At 39.9% G+C, this 22,262-nt stretch overlaps 1 protein-coding gene across 1 annotated transcript in view; it reads left to right on the plus strand.

The window, feature by feature from the left end:
• Nucleotides 1-16,838, plus strand: part of FAM83B (family with sequence similarity 83 member B) — a 67,574-nt gene extending 50,736 nt beyond the window's left edge. Inside the window, exons 4-5 of the mRNA XM_068142960.1 lie at nucleotides 7,362-7,486; nucleotides 9,772-16,838. Of these exons, the coding sequence (XP_067999061.1) occupies nucleotides 7,362-7,486; nucleotides 9,772-12,133 (2,487 nt within the window). The 3' untranslated portion in view covers nucleotides 12,134-16,838. The remainder of the gene's footprint in view (nucleotides 1-7,361; nucleotides 7,487-9,771) is intronic.
• The last annotated feature ends 5,424 nt before the right edge of the window (nucleotides 16,839-22,262 follow it).

Here is a 22,262-nt window from a genome sequence, read left to right on the forward strand (position 1 = left end):
TTTTGCCCTGGAGCACGCACTTAGATCCTTAAAGTATACCCATACCATTTGCATTGTTTCTTGTGTGTGAATATATGGGATTGCCCTCTGGTGGCCTGATGCACAGAGCTGTGGGAACATTAGGAAAAAAACGATCAAAAATCTGTGTTCTGTAAACAGTGGTTGTGATTGCCTTTGTGAAGTCAGTATTTGGCAATATTTCCATAATCTGGAACTTGAGATACCACCACTTGCTGGTTGCTTGGGTTAGCTATGCTGTAGAGTTTGAAAGAAAACAAACAAAAAAAGGTGTATTTCTTTTTATGGCATGAATTTTATCCTTCCAAAAGAAAGGAAATTAGGAGCATTCATTTCAAGTGATACCTCAAAAAATGCTATAGTATGCATTTTCAAATTTGTGCACTGTGTATGTACAACTGTTTGAAAGCTTAACATCTCTTGGGTGGGTTTGAGGTTGTCTTTTTGATACAGTTGTGTAGACCTACAGGCTACACAACTGTAGGCTGTTTGAAGAATTAATGTATATACATTAGAGTGGATTTTGTATGAATTAGTGTGGATTTGAGGGGTATGGACTTGGCCACTTCAGTGACATTGCTTTATGTTTCTTTTTCATAATGGTGGGAGAAATAAGAGACATCTGTACTCTCAAGGTTTTAAGAGAATAATTTGAATTTTATCAGAAAATGAAAAATATAAGCTGAAGAGTCAAGCAGTAATCCTGTAATGTACTGGGTTTCCAGCTTAGGTAGCTTGTAATAAAACTCTTCAAATTTATGGTCTTCTCATTCAAGTGCTGCTCCCTATGACTGTTGCTCTGAGAACAGAAGCTTGCTACCCACAGGAATTCTCCTGGGCCTTTTTTGAGGATGAAGAGAAACTGCAGGTGACCATGCTTTCATGGTCAGTACTTGGGAGAAGTTTCTGCCTTTCCCTCTTTCCCATCACCTCAAGGTTCACAAAAAAATAAAATCATGTTTAACTTTTCATGCTCTTGGCTTCTTCTGTTAGTGATAGCAAGAGGATGGACATGTATGGATCGCTTTCTTTTTCTCAAGAGGTAGCACCAGCAACATCACTCTTATTATTCTCTGAAGTGATTTGGTTCAGTCTTGCAGGAATATGGCAGGTGATCCTTGTGATAGGGAGTTTCAGTAAAGCTTTTCTAATACAATGCCTCCTCTGGCTCTTTTTCTCTACCTTTGAATCAATAAAAAATGAGATGCAGTGATCAGTAAAACTGTATTCATTAGTTTAGATTTACAATCCAGTTGTCTTCTGTATAGAAAAAAATGAGAATTATATTCATAAATCTATACTAAATATCTGTGCACACAATTTTCCTCATCTTTAGTCTGACTGTATTATCAGGGCATGTTTCCCTCTTTATTGAAAGCTGTAACTGAATATATATTCTGTGGTTGTTTTCCGAGTTCCATACAGGAGAAAAGTAAATCAGGGATTTGCTAATTAAAATATATATGTAATATTCAATTATACTTCAAAAATTTAAATCATGCTTATGTAGCTCTTTCTGGGAGGATAGTGGTACAGTCATACACAAAAAGAGGTTAGAGCTTGTTTCCTGGTCATCATTTGGGTTTCATTTAACTGGATAGCCCTGATGGCCAGCCTTAATCTGGCCACTTGAGTCCTTGAGTGTCCTACAATCTGCTCTTAAAGCAGGGAGGTTTTCCTGTGTCTGGCTTCAAAAACATCCTTAAACATCATGTCCATGATTATTCTTCCATATATCCATTAGCAGTCACTGACAAAACCATTTTACAGGACCAAAACAGACTTTCCATTTAACTCACTATGGGTGATCTTAAACACATTTGTGTTCCCTATCAGTCTAGCTTGGTTGCTTCGAGATGTGTGGTTTCTGATTTATCCAGGATTTTCCTCTCAAGATTCATAAATAAGTTATTTCATTATCTACAAAGATGAAGTGATCAGTGACAAAGCACTGTTAGCAGAGGAGTCCTGTATCCTGACAATGAAACCAGGTATTTAGAATAAACCTTTATTTAGAATAAACCAAACCAGGTTGGAAGAGACCTTCAAGATCATTGCGTCCAACCAATCAACCAATCCAACCCACCCAAACAGCTAACCCATGGCACCAAGTACCCCATCAAGTCTCCTCCTGAACACCTCCAATGACAGTGACTCCGCCACCTCCTTGGGCAGCCCATTCCAATGGGCAATCACTCTTTCTGTATAGAACTTGTAATGGGTTGGGGCAAACCCCCTCCCCACTGCAGGGCAGAAACAACAACTCAGACACACGGATTGCAAAAGTGATGGAAAGTTTAAATAGAAAAACAATTTAAAAACAAACAACAATGAAAGCTTTACAGAGAACCAGAAGAACCGTGACAAAGACAGAGATCCCACAACATGCCCAAGAACATCCCATCCCCACCTGGGGGTACACCCAACCCCCCCCCAGGGCTTTTTCCTCCCCCCCCAACCCAGTCTTGGGCCTGAGCAGGCCCAAGGGAGGCAGCTCACGCCATTTTACCTAGGCTGCAGCTGGGGACGAAAGAGGAAGTGAAGACCCTGCATGGACATTTTATAGGGGAGCAGGGCATTATGGGAAATGGAATACCTGGTCTCCTGTGACCACCCCCTGGGCTGGGCCCACCCCCTGGGACCTCCCAGGTGTGGTCTATGCAGTGGCATCCAGGCCAGCACCCAGCCTAAACCACCACAGAACTTCCTAACATCCAACCTGAACCTCCCCTGGCGCAGCCTGAGACTGTGTCCTCTTGTTCTGGTACTGGCTGCCTGGGAGAAGAGACCATCATCCGCCTGTCTACAACCTCCCTTCAGGTAGTTGTAGAGAGTAATAAGGTCACCCCTGAGTCTCCTCCAGGCTAAGCAATCCCAGCTCCCTCAGTCTTTCCTCATAGGGATTGTGTTCCAAACCCCTCACCAACTTTGTTGCCTTTCTCTGGACTTGTTCCAGCAAGTCAACATCCTTCCTAAACTGAGGGGCACAGAACTGGACACAGTACTCGAGGTGCGGCCTAACCAGTGCAGTGTACAGGGGCAGAATGACCTCCCTGCTCCCTGCTCCTGCTGGCCACACTGTTCCTGATGCAGGCCAGGATGCCATTGGCCCTCTTGGCTGCCTGGGACCGCTGCAGGCTCATGTTCATGTATGAGGATGAAGCCCAGCGTTTCATACCAAATGGGGCTTGCAATTCAGTGCATATATATTTACTGCTTGTAATCCAAAGTGTAATGCATTGTTACTAGATATCCACAAATGTTCTCTGTGTTTTTGGTGATGATTCAAAGTATGCATCCCTGGCACCTAATTAGAGGATTTGAAGTAGGTGAAGGATGCCAGATGAACTGTGGAGGAAAAGGAAGTGTTATGCAGGAAAGGTGAGCATGATCTTGAGCACATGCCTTTGTAAGTGCTGTGTTCACATTTTTTGGAGGATGACCTACTGAGACAGGGAAAGAGGGCAGGATTAAGCAAACAGGACAGAAAGCTGCAAGAGGAGTAATTAGAAAACAGAGGAAGCAGAGACTATGTGGTTGTTTCTTCCTCAAAATAGCTATTCCTACTTGAAGTTATATTTCAGCTTATGAGTACCTAACACAAAGGGGTTTTTAAATACAGTACGGTGATTTGCAAGCCATTAGCCTTGCTTGTACCTAAAGCGTTCCAGACTCCCAAGTGGTATCTTGTCTAACAGCAGGGCCTTATCTCAGTAAGTCTTCATATGTTCAACTGGCATGTCTCTAGGCTAGCATTACTTGTGATGGTTATTTGAAAATTTATAAGCTGCCTCTTAAGTTACATTTTTCAAATTATAATCACATAAATATAATTTAATATAGCTAAATATAAATCTGATATGCAAATATAATGCATGGTATCTAGAACTGAGCAAACCATTGAAGGAAATGCAAATTTTCATGATTAATTCACAGAATTTTATTTTAAAGTAAGCAAGAATTTGCTATTGTGGTAGTCTTCAGAATAGATAAATTCCATTTTTTTATTTTGTTATTTTTTCAGGAATTAACTTTTCCCACATGATTAAACTTCCAAATAAAAGCTTTTTATTTAATTACTTTTACTAAAAGCTTGAGTATCTGCTGGAGAAAGAACTGAGTAGGATTGACTAGTTCAAAGTTCAGCAAGAACCACACTGAAAAAGTGGGAAAATTTACTTTCATTAATAACAAAACTTCTATTCAGAGCACAGAATACCTGAAAGACGCAATGCCTGATTGTCAAAAGTAATTAGCAGGTGAAGATGCAAAATTATGTTAAATTCCCATTTAAGAGTGCAAATTGGTTTGTTATCGTTATTCTTTCTTAACTGTTTCTGAAAATAGACCTAAGCATCCATCTTTATTTTAACTTTTAGAACTTTTGCCTTTTAAAATTTTACCTTTTAAATTTTATGGATAATAAATGTTATTTATCCGATTAAGAGATAAACTATGTTTTGTTTCTACCACATTTGCAAGGTATTTAGGTCACAGACAAAGGTAATTCTTAAATACTATCTGTACATTTTAACTGAGTTGCATTTTTGTTCAAACAGAGCTTGACAAAAATGCTAAGGAAAGAAACAAATAAATAAAATGTAAAGAATTGTATATCTTGAGTTCAACTATAATTTGCCAACTTGTAGCTTTTAAATGTATCTTTTGCTTCTCGTATTTCATTTTGCTTTTGATCAAAGTTTTAAGATACCAATGATTAAATATATGTTGATTTAGAAAGCATGTGTTATTTGAAAACATGCTTTCATTTCATGGAGATTTTCTCCTATTTTTTTTTTATTTTCTATTTGGAAAGATAAAAGTTCAAAGTAGGCCAACTTCTGCAACCTTTATGTGTTAAAATTTCTTAAGTGTAAGTGCTCCCATAAACAATAAATGCAGTGCAAACTCACTCATACTTTATAGGCAGGAATCTTAAATACTCCATAAGCTTAAACATTTCTACAGCTTCCTGAAGAGGGTAAGTGAGAGGGAGGTGCTGATTCTTCCCACTGGTATTCAGTGATAGGATGCGTGGGAATTGTTCAGAGCTGCATCACAGGAGATTAGACTGCACATTAGGAAGCATTTCTTTACTGAGAAAGTGGTCAGACTCTGGATCTGGCTTCTTCCAGAACTGCTTAATGCTCCAAGCCTGTCAGTGTGTAAAAGAACTTTGGACAATAGCCTTAATAATATGCTTTAACTTCTAGTCTGCATTAAAGTGGTCAGGTGGTTGGACCAGATGATCACTGTAGGTGTCTTACAACTGTAGTTATTCTCCCCTCCCCTCCCCTCCCCTCCCCTCCCCTCCCCTCCCCTCCTCTCCTCTCCTCTCCTCTCCTCTCCTCTCCTCTCCTCTCCTCTCCTCTCCTCTCCTCTCCTCTCCTCTCCTCTCCTCTCCTCTCCTCTCCTCTCCTCTCCTCTCCTCTCCCCTCCTCTCCCCTCCTCTCCCCTCCTCTCCCCTCCCCTCCTCTCCCCTCCTCTCCTCTCCTCTCCTCTCCTCTCCTCTCCTCTCCTCTCCTCTCCTCTCCTCTCCTCTCCTCTCCTCTCCTCTCCTCTCCTCTCCTCTCCTCTCCTCTCCTCTCCTCTCCTCTCCTCTCCCCTCCTCTCCCCTCCTCTCCCCTCCTCTCCCCTCCTCTCCCCTCCTCTCCCCTCCTCTCCCCTCCTCTCCTCTCCCCTCCTCTCCCCTCCTCTCCCCTCCTCTCCCCTCCTCTCCCCTCCTCTCCCCTCCTCTCCCCTCCTCTCCTCTCCTCTCCTCTCCTCTCCTCTCCTCTCCTCTCCTCTCCTCTCCTCTCCTCTCCTCTCCTCTCCTCTCCTCTCCTCTCCTCTCCTCTCCTCTCCTCTCCTCTCCTCTCCTCTCCTCTCCTCTCCTCTCCTCTCCTCTCCTCTCCTCTCCTCTCCTCTCCTCTCCTCTCCTCTCCTCTCCTCTCCTCTCCTCTCCCCTCCCCTCCCCTCCTCTCCCCTCCCCTCCCCTCCCCTCCCCTCCCCTCCCCTCCCCTCCCCTCCCCTCCCCTCCTCTCCCCTCCTCTCTCTTCTCCCTGATTTTGCTGAATTTAACCTATACAAAATCTTAGCCATTTTGCTTCATGTACGAAATTTCAACCTGTTCATGTAGTAATCCAGTGAAGCAAGACATTCCTGTGTATTTACAAGTCTTATATTCTACTATTTCTCTGTGTACATTCTATGTAATAATCCTATGGATTGTATTTGCTTACTGCCAATGCTAAACATCTGATTTTACTCCCACTTAAATATGTACAAATTACCACAAATTTGTGTTGGTAAAACAAATATCACCATGCTAGAAACTACTGTAAATATTGTGTTCATTCACAGCTGTATTCCAAGTTATTTTTATGTCCTGTGAAGCATTTTGCATCTCACAGCCACGAGGTAGATGCTGTAGGTCAGTTTGCATTGAATATGAATGTTTATTTTTCTATTAAAAAAAATATAATTCAGTAACAATTTATGGTAAATGCTTCTGATTTCTTCTACAGCCATGTAAGAACTTTTACATTATTACTAATTACTAATAGTTCAGAAGGTGTAGTAGCATGTCTTTTGATTTTTTTGTTTCTTTGTTTCTAGGAACTTAAAAGAACAAGTGATAGCAGAGAGGGGGGAAAAATACACTGGCTTAGATTAAACAATTTCATCCACTGTCTGGGAGAAAAACTGATTACATTTTTGAGATCCCACATAGAAAATTTCCCAAGTGCAGTTTACTGTGTTCACATAAGTAACACACAAACAACTGCTGTACAGAGTTCATGCTACCTATGCATGTTGTGAATTTAGAAACATGATCCCATGGTGCAGAGCTGCCTGAGAGATTGTATGGGTGACAAAACTGCAGTGGATTCTGGTGCCAGGTGGTATCATTCAGTGGATCACCTCAGAATAGATCTATCAGACTTGTTCAAGTAAAAGAAAAGTGATCCGAGCTCTTTAGATATTGTCTTTGATTAGCTGAGATGCTTGGAAGTCAAATACTGTACATCAGATGATGAAGACATGTATTTGTTTTATATTACTAAACCTCTTTCTCTTGTCAAAGACTTCTTGTGCCAGAACTTCATTTCTGGGTTTGGTGGCTATGGAGAAGCAGAATTTTAGTTTCTGTGGCCCTGGGGATCTCATGTCTAAAAGATAAAGCAATAAGTGACCACTTTGGGTCCCTAGGGTACAAATGTGATCATAGTTTACTTCCCTGCAGAGTTTATTAATATGCAGTAATATAACACTTCTCCTACTGTATGTCTAACTTCTAAACCCCTGGATGCTAAGTATGGAAGGTAGTACACCAACTAAAGTCTTTCAACCATCTTTTTCAGAACATGAGGGTGCGGACAGTAAAAGGACAAGATTACTATTCTAAAACGGGAGCAAAATTCCACGGAAAAATGGAACAAAAATTTATTCTTGTTGACTGTAAGAAAGTCATATATGGTTCTTACAGGTAAGATGAGTTACTGAGATTTCTGTAGAAGATGTGTCGTTTTAGTACCTTTCCAATTGCAAATTTGCTTTTTTTTTCTACTTCTGAAAATTCTTCCAGGGAACTCAATAGACAAACTTTATTATCTTTTCTGTAATTTAACAAGTTATTATAGATACTTACTGCTAACTAGCCTAACAGACACAGCTTTTGAGATTCCCTACTAGTTTCTCATGAATAAGAAATAAAAGCTTTTTAAATACAGGGTTTGCTACAAGTGGAGATGTGCTAGAGAGAAAAATTCTGATTTTTATTACATGGTCTGACTTTTTTTGTTGTTGTTGTTGTTGTTGTTGTTTCACTCCAGAAAGGCTGACATTATTTCATAAACTCTTGAAAAGTTCTCCTCATAACAATTTTCTAAAGCTGGCATTATGGACTTACTCAGTGGTACTCTGTAGTGTATCAGTGAAATTTCTGCTCAGCTTTTCGCCTAAACATGAGCCAGCAGTGTGCCCAGGTGGCCAAGAGGGCCAATGGCATCCTAGCCTGCATTAGGAATAGTGTGGCCAGCAGGAGCAGGGAGGTCATAGTGCCCCTGTACTCTGCTTTGGTTAGGCCGCACCTTGAGTACTGTGTCCAGTTCTGGGCCCCTCAGTTTAAGAAGGACATCGAGACACTTGAACATGTCCAGAGAAGGGCAACAAGGCTGGTGAGAGGCCTTGAACACAAGCCCTATGAGGAGAGGCTGAGGGATCTGGGATTGTTTAGCCTGGAGAAGAGGAGGCTCAGGGGTGACCTCATTGCCTTCTACAACTACTTGAAAGGTGGTTGTAGCAAGGAAGGGGTTGGCCACTTCTCCCAGGCAACCAGCACCAGAACAAGGGGACACAGTCTCAAGCTGTGCCAGGGGAAGTTTAGGCTCAAGGTGAGGAGAAATTTCTTCACCAAGAGAGTCATTAGTCATTGGAATGGCCTGCCCAGGGATGTGGTCTCTTCCAACCTTGGCGATATTGTGATACTGTGATACTGTGAAATTCAGAGCTGCCCAAGTTGATACAGTCTCTCATCATGTTTGGCTAACTTTCTTTATTCTTCTTTCCATTTTATTTTGTGTGTGTGTGCGCAAGGCTTACACTGGGAGAATTTAGAGATTTGCCAAGCTGAAAAACACCTAAGTTAAATCAGGGACAGTTTTATCTCAGATATTTTGAAGTATTTTCCTGCTACACTTCTTTCCATTGGCCTACTGAATTAGCTTCTGCCAACATTGTGTCTGGGTGCCAGATGCACACCCACTGACTTTCTTAGATTTACACCACTATAAGCTTTCAAAAATCTGTTTTTCATTTCCTCTGAGTCTCAGGCAGTCCCAAAGTCAGACTGATGTATACAAATGGAAGTGAGGTAAATGACAAGTTCATAAATGGATCCATAAAGTCCAGAGAGAATCCACCTGCTTTGGCTTCTACATGCAATGCTAGACTGCAGGAATGTGATATTTTTTCTCATTTATTTTTGAAAAATAACATTGATTTAAGATCTATAAAATAAGATTGGGAAATAAGATTTTTTCTTTGTTGCAATTTACAAATTACATGCTTTCAAGACCGTGATACTAGCCTTGTTGAAACATCCTTAATGTACATGTTAATGTATTTGATCTCATTTTGTAGTTGTGAAATAATTATAGCTACTTAGCTTTGAGCATGTGTTCAGCCTTTCTAAGCACAACAGAAAAGAGGGAAATTTCATTCATCAAAGTCTCCTCATTGCAATTAAAAGAAATGTTCATATCCAATCTCATGTGCATAGTAGAAAATGTAAAGCTTTTAGCAATTCTGAGATGCGCCTTTTTGAAAATATGTTTAGAGTGAAGTACATTCAGAACTCATGAAGGAGTTCTACATACTATTTCTAATTGAATGTTTTTGCAACATAACCACACATTAACATTCTCTGACTCGGGGGTAAATACAATGGGTCGAGTCAATTCTGGTTTAGTCTTTGTACAGGTAATTTTGTACCATTAGGTATTTGTCCTCCACTGTTCTACATCTGAATACTTTTTTTTTTCCAATATCCATTTTTTATAAGGGCAATTGAGTAGTTATAGAATCATTCCTATTCTTGCTAAAGCAGTGGAAAGTCTCCAGATGAATTTAATTCAAATTTCATGAATCATGCCCATGGTGTATTTAGTTAGTTAGACCTAGGTTTGTGTGAAAGCTTTCTTATGAAAAGTAACCAATGTAATACTTCCGATCAGAAGAACTCTTTCTAATGGTAATTTTTTCTGCTTTCAGCTTTATGTGGTCATATGATAAAACCAACCTCAGTATGGTTCAAGTTATCACAGGACAGCTGGTTGAATCCTTTGATGAGGAGTTCAGGACACTGTATGCCCGTTCTTCTGTTCCGAATTGCTTTGCCCCAGAATTAGTGTGGGGAAACAGTCACAGGACAGTCTGGAATAATGATACATACCAACACTCAGTGTCTTCCTTGGCTTCAGTTTCTAGCCAAAGAAACCTTTTTGGTAGGCAAGACAAGGTTCACAAGATAGATCCTGTTTGTTGGAAAACTCATGGAAGATATGCAGTAAATGAAATTGATAAATATGGTTTGAGAAATCAAGCCTATAATAAACAACCATTTCATCCAGGTTTTAATATGCAAAATCCAGTCCAGCAGTATCAGCCTAGTGAAAAAAATGAGCACTGGAAGAGACATAGTTATGCTGGGGAGAAGCCAGAAAGGACACCTTATCTGTTGCTCAACAGAGCTATTAATAGAGCCCACAATCTATCAAATACTTGGAATATGCCATCTGATAGCCTTAGTATTGTTTCTTCATTACGAGGGGGATACACAAATAACTACAATACACCCCAGCAAAGTTTTGCTGATCAGTTCTCACGACCAAAGGTAAATCTTGCAGAAAGAAATTCCATTGTCCGGAGATCTTTTAACGGGACAGATAATCACATCCGCCATCTGCAGCAAAGGATGCCAACCCTCGAGCACACAACAAAGTCATTCCTGCGTAACTGGAGGATTAAGTCATATTTGAATGATCAGTCAGATTATCCAGTAGAGTCTAATGGGTCAGCCTTGGGGGACAGGTATGATAGCCATGACACAGCTGAAAACATTAAAGCTCATGTGCTGTATTCCCATTCTCGCTTACGATCATCATTGGTGTTTCAGCCAACTTTACCTGAACAGCAGGAAGTAAGCAGCTGTGCTAGTTCTTCAAATTCAACTATAATTGGGTCAGAGGGAAGTGCAACACCTAAAGGGACATCTAATCATGCTCCAAGCGTGGAAAATAGAACAGATAATATATTAGTGGAACTTAGCACAGATGTCGCACCTAAATCAGATGAGCCAAAAAACCACAGAGTTCAAACTGCAGACAATACAAAGCCCAGTGTCAATTCAAATGCAGTGGGCGATGCATCTCTCTACTTGTACACAACACTGTCTACAGACAAGAATGCAGAAAATTTGAAGAACCTTCAAAATGAAAATATGCTAAAAAGGAGAAGTTTTCCCATGTTTAATTCAAAGTCCATATTAGACCCTGGTGCCAACAAACATGAATCCAGTTATGTTTACAGCACATTGACTAGGCACAGACTTAAGGAGCCAGGTAGCCCCAAACTTCCAGAAGACACACTGAAGAGCTTTAAAAGTTTACACAGTGTGACCAACCACTTGACTGAAGAGGGAAAGAACCTCAAAGGAGAACTGAAGAGCCCAACTGCTAGCAAGGCAATCTCTTTGGCTGCTCTCACTGAAACTAACAAAGAGGAGACTTGTAAGGATTGCACTTCAAAGAAAGAAAGTAAGAGTTCCCCAAGTTTTCTAAAGAAAGGATCCCAGAAATTGCGGTCACTTCTTAACCTCACACCAGACAAGAAGGAAAGTTTGTCAAAAAACAAAGGTCCTGCCTTTTACAGAATGTGTAGTATTTCTGACAAATTGGTTTCTGAAGAGGAGAATCAGAAACCAAAGATTTCTGAGAATAAGACAGATTCTTCCCCAAGGAGAAAGAGAAACACATCAACAAATTCTCCAGGTAGCTTGAACAAAAGTAAAGAAGATGTAACCAGCAGCCCAACAAAGTCTCCAAAGTCTCTAAAGTCACCAAAATCTCAAAAACCTCCATCTGATGAAAGCAGTCAAAAGTGTCCTCTCTTGTGCCCCCTTGACAGTACGTTCATAGAAACTGCGGGAGATGCATCTACCCCAAGATTTAACACAGAACAGATCCAGTATCAAGATGTAAAGGAAATCACCTCCAATACTACTCCTGAAAGTCCCCCTGTTTCTGCGCTTCAAAGATCAAGTTCAGTGACACCACAGCTGGCAAGCTCCAAACGCCAAGAGGAGCTAAGACCTCGTTTGAGTGAAAGGCGTGTTTATAGCCACTTTGAGCCCTTCTGCAGGATGGAAAATACCAGCCAACCTGCAGGAAATGCACCCAACAGCAATTCACATCTCTCAGATATCAAAAGCAAGACCTTAGGAAATAATAGTTATGACAGGTGTAATCACATGGTCAGCTACAACTCAACTGCTTACCATCCATTGCAGCCTAATGAAAATAAGCTGAGAGGGTTTATGCAAAAGTTTGGGAACCTCCTACACAAAAGCAAGTAAAACTATTTGATTATGCTGAAGTACAGAAGGAATAGTGAAGCTGGACTTAAGCCTAACTGGACAAGACTGACTGGCCACTTTTGTAGAGCTTTCTTGGGTTTCTTCTTAGGTCTAGGACATTAGAATGAATGTACATGTTTTTACATAATTATCCTAGAATTGTTATATGTAAATATTTACAGAAATTCTGTGTCCAGAAGATATCTCAAGGAAGTTGTTCATAGTGTTCATATTGTAAGATTAATTTTATACATTTTCTTTGTGAAGAAAGTATGTACTAGCATATTGTAAGATTAAGTGTTGGGGGAAAAAAGATGGAGCATGGTTTTAAATTTAAAAGAAAACTGTTTCCAAAGATTTGCCCATTAAAAATAGGATAGCACTAGGAATAGTGGCTTACATATTTTCAGCATTTATACACATTTTCAAATGATAAACACAAATGTTAGTGCTTTGCAAGTTTCTTAACCTGATTTTTTAAAATCCTCTCCTAGGCTTCATCTTGTAAATAATTTACCCCATAGCATCTATCGAACTGTTTGGGCAGCAGATGGATCTATCTAACTTTATTGAATTTTCCTTGTAATATGATCTTTTTTCTGAGATATTTGGCACACAGATAGTAAAGTGACCTTAATCTGAGATTTCATAGACTTGTTTACATGGTTAAACTAGTATGAATGTAGAATAAATGTCAGAAAAAAACCAACCCTATTTATAAAAAGGTGCCTTGAACATAACTTACAACGTGCCAGTATTGTGCAATGTGTTATAAAAATTGCTTTTTGTTATGTTTTTCTATTTGGTCTTTCAAAATAATGTATCAATGTATCTTTAGACATCCATTTCTCAGGTAAGTTTTTGAATTTCACATGCAACAGTCTATTTTAAATGTTGCCAGATATATTTGTAACTTCGGCTTTAATAACCTGTTTTTTTTTTAAATAAGATTGCAAATGCTTAGAGTAAGCATATGAGGGAGTTTGCAAGCTCAGCCCTGCAATGCTGCCTAATGTCAGGATGAATATTACAAGGCCAGGAGCAATGAGACATCTAAAACCAGGATTTATAAAAGTCACTGCATCAAACAGTAAGGTATCTCTCCTAAGCCAAAAAGTATGTCAGTGAAGAATGATAATAGCAAGTGTTTAACCTTAATTAAAGTATTTGGGCATCTGACTTCAGTCTAAGGGACATATTTGTGTTCACACTTCTCAGTAAAAAAAAAATAATTCCTGATCATAAGTGACTACACCAGATTAATGCTTACAAAAAGCACAGGTGATGGGATATGTTTGGGTAGCAGTGTGGCATTCAGTTCTCATCTTCAGTGTGATGCCAGAATATCCAGCTGTCTCATGCCCTCCTGGACGTTGAGTTTGTCACTTAGAAGAATGCCATAACCATTTACCTGCAAAGTTCTCTACTACAATTTTGTTCCAAAGTCAGAAATTTCTATTGCTGAAAGCTTATAGTTCTTGTACAGCATCTTCATGTTTCATGAGTATGATTTAGGTGACTACTTCTGTCTTAGATTGGAAAGGTCCTACAGTGTTCTGTGGAAGAGTCCCACTGTGAAGATCTTGGCTTTGTTCTTCAGAAAGAAAAAACAAAAAGGCATTTCATGCACCAGCTGTGGCCCTAGGAAGAGATTTTATATGGAAATGTACTTCTCACCAAGAATTTGCTCTGGCTCCTGTGAACTCACCATAGTTATTCTCAGTGATTTCAGTGAGGCATTGTCAGCTTTTGATTTGTGGTGCTTCTCAGGCAGTCTCATTAGTCCAAAGCATCATAGTAGTAATGCTTCACTGAGGTTGGCATTTATGAGAGTGACAAAGTCTTGTATCTCAGTTCTCTGCTGAAAGTGTAGTTCTCCCCTTTACTTGTAACCATGGAAGAGATTTTATGAATTTCATAATGAACACTGGTGACTTTGTTCCCACCTTGCTGAAATGCTGTAGTTGGTATTTTTCCCAAATGAATACTTATACTAAAATATGATGTCCCAACGGTAGCATTTTCAGACCCTAGGCAAGGATTGTCTTCTTATTGCCCCAGGCATATTGTCAGTATAGGCACAACATATTTCCACAGCTATGAAGCAAACAGCGATGCAATATTGTAGTTTTAATAACTCTTAGAATTTTTTAGCAGGGCAGTTATCCAGGATAGTGCCTGAATTAACAGCGCAGCAAAGGAACTTAATTAAAACACAAGTGGTGCTAAAAATAGTGGGGTTAGGTTTTAGGAAGATTTTTAGTTTTTCCTTATACTCTGATGAGCTCTGACAGACACTTGTAGGCGGTACTGTATTTGGGAAGGAAATGAGAGAGGGAGAACAGGAGTCTTGGGGCAAGTTTTGAAGTAACAGGGCTTTCCACTGTTTAGTAAACTTCAGGAAATGTAGTTTGATACAGTTTGGAAACATTTTACTGTATTTTTCAAATTAGACTGCTAAGTAGAGACTCCAGAGAAGGCAGATATTTTAATTTATTGGGTTATCTATGTTTACAGATATATACTGCTATTGTGTACCTACACAGAAGATTAAGATACTTAAGTGAAATGCCTTCTCATAGACTTAATAATGCAAAAAAAATAAATAATCACAGTAGAACTAGCTTTTTTTGAATTTTCAGATCTCTCCTCAAAGATCCCACATAGGAATGTTGCTTTATTAAAGCCTGGTCTGAAATTAATGCAAAAGACCACCACGGGCCTCAGTGGAAGAAGGATCAGAAACTTAACGTACTGACACTGCTGTTTTAGAAGCGTTACAACACCCAGTGCTGCTTGGGGAGCAGGAGGCTCTGACACCATGGGAAAAGCAGCCTGATGCCCTATCTGTGGGAGCAGCTTTGAAGATGAGGAGCACACCAGGGAGCTCTACAGGTGGTGTGAGGACAAACTGTTCTTTTGTTCCCTTCAGAACTGTGTGCTAAAGGTGGGAAAACAATGCTCACCAGTCCTGTCTGATTTGCCTCATGTCTCTGTGGGAACCCAGCTGTTCACAAAATAGAAAGGAAAATTATGGGGTGGGGGGGGAAGATACCTGCATCAGCAAAGAGAAACGATATACACATTTCTGGAGGGAAAAATAGAACATTTTTGTTTTGTTTTGTTTCCTTTTCCCAAAGCTTGTCCTGGTGCTTCTGCTTTTCCAAGGAGATGCATTTTGTTCAGTGTGCCCTAAATGTGCTCTGCACATTGCAGGTTTGTTGCACCCCACACCCCCCCATTGCACTCCCAGTTTTGTAAGACTGTGAAGTAATAGCTGTTGACATGTGTGAGGCTATATGAGCAGATGGCTTGGGAGTTGTGAAATGTATAAAAAAATTATGCGTCATTTCCACATTAAATAACTCCATTAGCACCATAATAGATCTAGGAGGCTGGCAATGCAAAAGAGATCAGTTATGCAATGCTCAATATGGCCCCCAGGAGCACCATTGGCAGTAGAGGGCTCTTCATACACTGCCCATTCAATTCTGTTCATAAATGAACCACACCTCTCCATAGGGTCATAACAGCCTGTGAATCAGTTGCCTCATTTTTGTAGCATTGCAGTAAACGATTTTTACCACTTCAGATTGCAAAATATTGGTTGCTCTCTTATTAATGTGATTGCATTGTAGTCTCTATTCCCCCTAACAAGCATGGACTACACGTAAAGGAAGGTTGAAAATTAAGAAAAAAATCAATATCCAGCTGTGTAATACATGACAGTAGTATTTTTTACAAACCTTGAGAGAAAAGTTTGTCAGACAATAGACATTTGTGCATGGATAGGTGAAAAAGTACTAGGAGAAAAAAACTGCTCAATGATTTTTAAGCTTTCTGAAATGTCTTAGACAATGTTGCCATTTATAAAAGAAGTCATAAGAAAAATATTACCAAAACCTTTTGCAAGTTAATGCAAAAATAAAAATTTTAATGGCTCTACTAAGCTGCAGGAAAAATACAGATTTTGTTTCATTTGTAGCATTATGCCAGGAGCTTTGCAACTGTAATGCAGAGGGATCAGTACTGTGGTACTTACTGTAATTTAGTATCTGTATCGATATTGTAGAGCATAGTAGAGTATTTAGGGGGTCTGTAGTTTATTTCCATTTAAGTCAGGAAAGCTAGAGCAACATAAAGCTGGTTCATAAAGTTCACAGGTGATTGAAACACATTACTTCAGGTTTGTCTCTGCTTGCATGAGCACATATTCCATTAGCACCCCAGTGACGAGAGAGGAGACTGCAGTGCTCAGAAGGCCACCTTATTCTTACAGATGTCTTGCTGCCATCCTCTGGGGCCTGAATTTTTTCAGCATTTTCAACTCAAACTAAAGAGTTACAATTAGGTCTCCATTTTTCACATTTTGACATAATGCCAAAGACACATTGCACGTTCTGAGAACTCTTTTCCGTATTCAGAAACAGAATGGAGGAAAACAAGAACAGTGTGGCCAGCAGGAGCAGGGAGCAGAGAGGTCATTCTGCCCCTGTACACTGCACTGGTTAGACCGCACCTCGAGTACTGTGTCCAGTTCTGGGCCCCTCAGTTTAGGAAGGATGTTGACTTGCTGGAACGAGTCCAGAGAAGGGCAACAAAGTTGGTGAGGGGTTTGGAACACAAGCCCTATGAGGAAAGACTGAGGGAGCTGGGATTGCTTAGCCTGGAGAAGAGGAGACTCAGGGGTGACCTTATCACTCTCTACAACTACCTGAAGGGAGGTTGTAGACAGGTGGATGATGGTCTCTTCTCCCAGGCAGCCAGTACCAGAACAAGAGGACACAGTCTCAGGCTGCACCAGGGGAGGTTCAGGTTGGATGTTAGGAAGAAGTTCTATACAGAGAGAGTGATTGCCCATTGGAATGGGCTGCCCAAGGAGGTGGTGGAGTCACCATCATTGGAGGTTTTCAGGAGGAGACTTGATGGGGTGCTTGGTGCCATGGTTTAGTTGTTTAGGTGGGTTGGACTGGTTGATGGGTTGGACACGATGATCTTGAAGGTCTCTTCCAACATGGTTTATTCTATTCTATTCTATTTTCTCTTGGACTGCTCAGAATAGAGCTGCTGTGCTGTTAAGCAAAGCTAGTAGTGCAGTTTTCTAATTTATTGATGTTGACTAGTTAAATTTAAACCCCCTAAACTCCTCCTTGCTTAGAATGGACCCCCACCAAGTCAGTATTTAAAAGCAATTTTCATAGATGTATAAAAGTGGTCAAATCCTATTTCTGAAAAGCCAGAGGGATACAGGGAGCTAGATTCGTAGATCAGTCTTTGAAGATCTTGAAAATAAGTTTTCTAGGAGAGAATCTGATTTACTAAAAATGACTGGCTATCCCTGAAGAAGGGATACTCTGTAAAGATAATTTTTCTCTGACCTATAACTTGAAATTCTATGGATAAATGCAAAACGTAGGTAGGGGGAGTAAGAATCACTTCCGATAAGAGGTCTATTAAGAATGTTGATTTTGATAGTGTTGCTTCTGCATCTAAATATGGCTGAGATTAAAAAAAATATTGCTTCTTTTCTCTCCAGAGCAGACAAACATTGCAACAGTTGAAGTCGAAATATTTTTATAGGCTGTGCCAAGGTGGTAATATTTTATAGTGTTTGAGAAATGAATGCAACATATTTAGTAGCATTCAGACACAAGGCTCTTGTGTGTTGTTTGTGCATTGTCTGTTCATGCCTCTTTTAGCAATCAACATGCTCAAAATTCAGACTGATTGTCTCCAGTTTCCCAAGCCCCCTAATGATACTCTGAAGAACTGATCTGATGAGACATTAAACACATGCTTTTTACACTAGGCTCTCCTTGGATAAAGCATAAGACCAGACATATGTGTTTCTTAGGTTTTGGTGCAAAACATCTTCATTGCAGTCCTAGCTGGTGTACTTTGGAAACTGTTGAGCATATGGGTTCATTCTTTTCTTTGAGGCCATATTTAATTTTGGCCCATGACAGCACCATGCTTTAACATCATGTCTGGAGTGTTTCTTCCAAATGTCACATATGCTGATGTTAAAATATCCAGGTTTCAGAGTTTAGATCAGTCTTCCTTAGTGCAGGGTCTGTGGATTCCTGGTGATCTATGAGATTTCAAAAGGTGATATGGAAGTGAGTTCAGATGACTAAAAAAAAGACAACCAGAGAAAATAGAAAAGCATTTATGCATATTTTTACATACAGCAAAGGAAGCAAGTAAAGTCAGAAGATAAAGACATAAGTGGACATTCATAATGTAGTTTGTACTGGTTGAAAATGAAAACTGGTACACCAAAGCTGGGGAAAAAAATATAAAAAATGCTGAGAAGCACTGATTTAAATGGTGTAAAACAAGCATAAGAGGTGTTAACAAACACTCAAGACTCAAAATAGTTATTACTGGGTAGTTTTTTAAATTTTTTTTTTTAGATGGGGGAAGGGAGTGAATGGAAGTTCCATCAAGTTGGATTTCAGTGCTGACAGATGTAAAAGACTGCTAATTTAATTTTAAATTGTTACTTGATATGTAAATCCTTTTTTAAAAGATTAAATTCCTGGATTACATAGCAGCTATGTTATGGATATACTGTGTTTGTATAGATACAAAACAAATATTGTTATGAAATAATTTATTCCTTTATTTTTTACCAAATAAAATGTTTCATTTTAAGCTCAACTCATTCCTATGTTCTTGATTGCACTGGCTCCTACTGCCATTGACATTTCTCATTTCAGAATGTAGAACATACTTTTTTTAAATGCTAACATCAGATGTGTTAAATGAAATGTAAATCTTGTAAACCAAGGTCTCAAAGCTGCTTTGTGGCAGCATCACTGCATGTTTGCTACACCTACAGGACTAAGAGTACACCAAAACAACAAGAGAAAGGACTGAAGACAACATCATTTCAGTATGAAATTTCTGGAATAAAATAGAGGTGGCAATAATCTGGGTCAAAAATGAAATGGGCAAGGTCAACTATGTTAGTATATTCTATTTCAGAGCCTTTATCACTTCCCTGGTCTGACATTTTTAATTTACTTGCTTTCTTGTTAATTCTGCCTTGCTAACAATGTCAGGTTCAACAGTATTTTGTGTGCCCTCCTTCTGTCTCCACCTTAATTTCCCATTTACGTGAAACATCTTTCAGAAATATGTTTGCCTACCACCTCTTGTAAATGCTGTTAGAAAAAATCTCTTCCGTCACATTGCTTAAGGGAATTTGGTTCAGACAACTCCATGCATGAATGCATGCTAGTACTGAATTGCTAATAAGAAATTTATTTTCAATCTGAATATTTGCTCAGTGCCTTTGAAAAGCCACTAGGAGAAGCAGTAGCCTTTCTGAGTAGATTAGGGTCTATATATAAATTTAGTGGAGGAAAGAAAGTAAGAGAGAAAGTTAAAAAAACAAAGGTTATGAAAGAGTTATGAAAGAGCTACCACATATGAAAGCTGATAGGGCAGGCAGGCACACATGCATGTTCCTGTATGAATAATAGCAAGGTTGCTACTTGTACAGGAGATCCTACTTAGTACTATAAGTAAAATTCACCTTGATATAATTGAGTGCAAGCCTTTTCCCAGTTCCCACACACAAAAACTCATAATTCCCATCCCTTCACCTTTCCTTCCTGTTTTCCTTGCTTAGGTCCAACCTAAACTTTATCCTGCCAAGAACTCTGCAGCATTTCAGCATCACTAGGTAAGTATTAACAAATCCCAAAACTTCTAATTTTCTGACCATATCAATTGGATCAAGTTGGAAGCTATGCCTATGGCTAAATAAGGACAACACATGAGTTGGAGATTTCTGACAGGAAAATACATGCATGCCATTTGTTACTGAAAATTAAAATGTGCCAATTTTAGAGAAAACATTGCTGAAAACCAGAATAATTAGAGTGAGATATGGCAGAATTACTTGAAGAATTCATCTTAGATGAGTTAAAGATGTCATCTTCTGTCTACAGATGGGGAACCCGGGGCCGCACTGCTCTCTTACACTTGAGCGGCTGTGGATGCAGACATGGGTGTCTCTGTGTTTTAGCTCTGTCCAGTTCCATTGCCTTGAATTTACTGATAATATGAGTGACTTGGAGATTACATTTCCAGTTGTGTGCACTGGTTCTTTTTTAGTACAAGTACATGCCGACAAACTTGTTTCTATTAAATGCCATAAAAATGTCACTTTTGATATTGCAGATCTTTGTATGTAATAAACAGCTAAAAAATGGCCAAGTTTCACACTATTTGAGACATCTAGCTCTTTCTCTCAGAGCAGTGACTAGTGCTACCTGGGGCACTGTATTGTGAGAAATGTCAGTAAGTATTCAACACTTACATAACAAAAACAGATTAACCATTTCTCTCTACATGCAATGGCCAGGTTCAAAGCCATCAGCCACAGTCTCTTAGACTCCATAAAAATATCTCAGAGCTTTCTAAGATAGGATTGACAGTTGGCTCTTCAGGTTTGTTGAAGTCCATGGATGGCCACACCCAAGTGATGCAGAGACTGTTGCAAGTAGACAGGTCAGTGAGACAGACAGGGGTAGAGGTCGGGATGCTCTCAGAAACTTCTCATGATTTCACTAATTAAAATAATTACAGAAATCAATATAGCCATAGGGAAGCAAGTGGTTGCCACATACTTACTCTCACACTGATAATCCTGTCAGCTAAAGAAATACTGTGAAGGTGTCATGCACATCTCAAAATTCATAGCCCCTGCTCCTCCTCCTCCTCTGAGCAAGGTAAAGGATCAGGGGGAAACACATGAGCTGGAGGAAAAGAGATCTAGGAAAAAGCCTGTTTGTCAGCAGATTTTTTCTCATGCACCACATAGCCTTTAGGAGGACAACTGATGCCACTGATTACTTGACACGTAAATAAGTAAACTGCTGGGGTTTAGTTTTAACTGGCTCAGATGATCCCTGCACTGCAAATTCTTAGTGACACAGAATATTCTGGAGAAATGTTGGTGTACATTATCTTTTCAGCCAAGTAGCTCACAAAGGAGAGGATCATGCTATTGTCATTTCATGCTTCAAATGATCAGATAGAGATAACATGGCACATCATGGATCTAAAAGAGTGCTGTCACTTGCTGGGAAGACATAAGGTGCAATAAGGAAGTGTGACTCCTGCAGATTTCAAGAGTGGATGTTTCATGGACTAGCTTTTTTTGAACTTAATTTCCTTGTGGTTTTGTTGTACACAATGTGCAGACTTAAATCAATGAAACTCCTCCAAAATAACTTACTGAACCTTTAGGAGATGATAAACAGAATGAAAGTTTGGAGTATTCTTGTCTATCTTTTCCCACCCACCACACAGACATGGCCAGAGAGCAAAAAGCAACAAAAATGAGAGTAAACCTGAGGGCAGCTTTGTTTCACACACAATAATTTTTCTTCTACCAGGGCTTCTGCACTAGTATTGGTTTGAGCTGTCCACTGAAATTACGGGCTCAAGATCCATCTCTTACATTGATGTTCAAACCCACATTTCAGACTTGTGCTTAACCCCTCATTTAACTCATTATTTCATTCACCCCTCTGGGATTTTTAAACATAAGCTATACTGAAATACTTGTTACAGAGCTAGTAGTTTGTTGCAGTTTGAGCTGGGTGCCCCCCTGCAATGTTTACTTCCTGTGTCCAGAAGTCCAGCCCAGAGGGGTGGACACAGGAAATTATGTAGTATTTCCTACCACAATCCTTTGCACCACTATAAGATCCAGTGCGGAGTCTAGCACTCTCTCTTTTCTTCCTCCTCCGTCAGCCGGTAACTGGGGGAGATGTCTCCTGGCTTTGGGCCTGGCTAGGCCCAAGGCCACGGGGGGATGGGCAGTCTCAGATCTGGCCAGCTGAGACTAGCCTAGCAGTGGGAGGGGGAAGAAGGAGCCCTGGGGGTCTTGGGTGTACCCTCAGGTGGGAATGGGATCTCTCTGGGTCTGTTTTGGGATCTTTCTTTGTCACTGTGCTTTTGCTTTTCTGTAAAAGTTCACTGCTTTCTATTTAAACTTTCCATCACTTTTGCAATCCGTTTGTCTGAGTGTTTATTGTTGCCAGGGGTGGGGAAGGGGGCTGCCTCAACCCAACACATAGTTCAAAGGTTATATACATACATATATATG

The sequence above is a fragment of the Melanerpes formicivorus genome, unplaced genomic scaffold (assembly GCF_026170545.1).
Source record: "Melanerpes formicivorus ecotype bairdi unplaced genomic scaffold, bMelFor1.0.p_v2 SCAF_9, whole genome shotgun sequence".
Classification (NCBI taxonomy): Eukaryota; Metazoa; Chordata; class Aves; order Piciformes; family Picidae; genus Melanerpes; species Melanerpes formicivorus.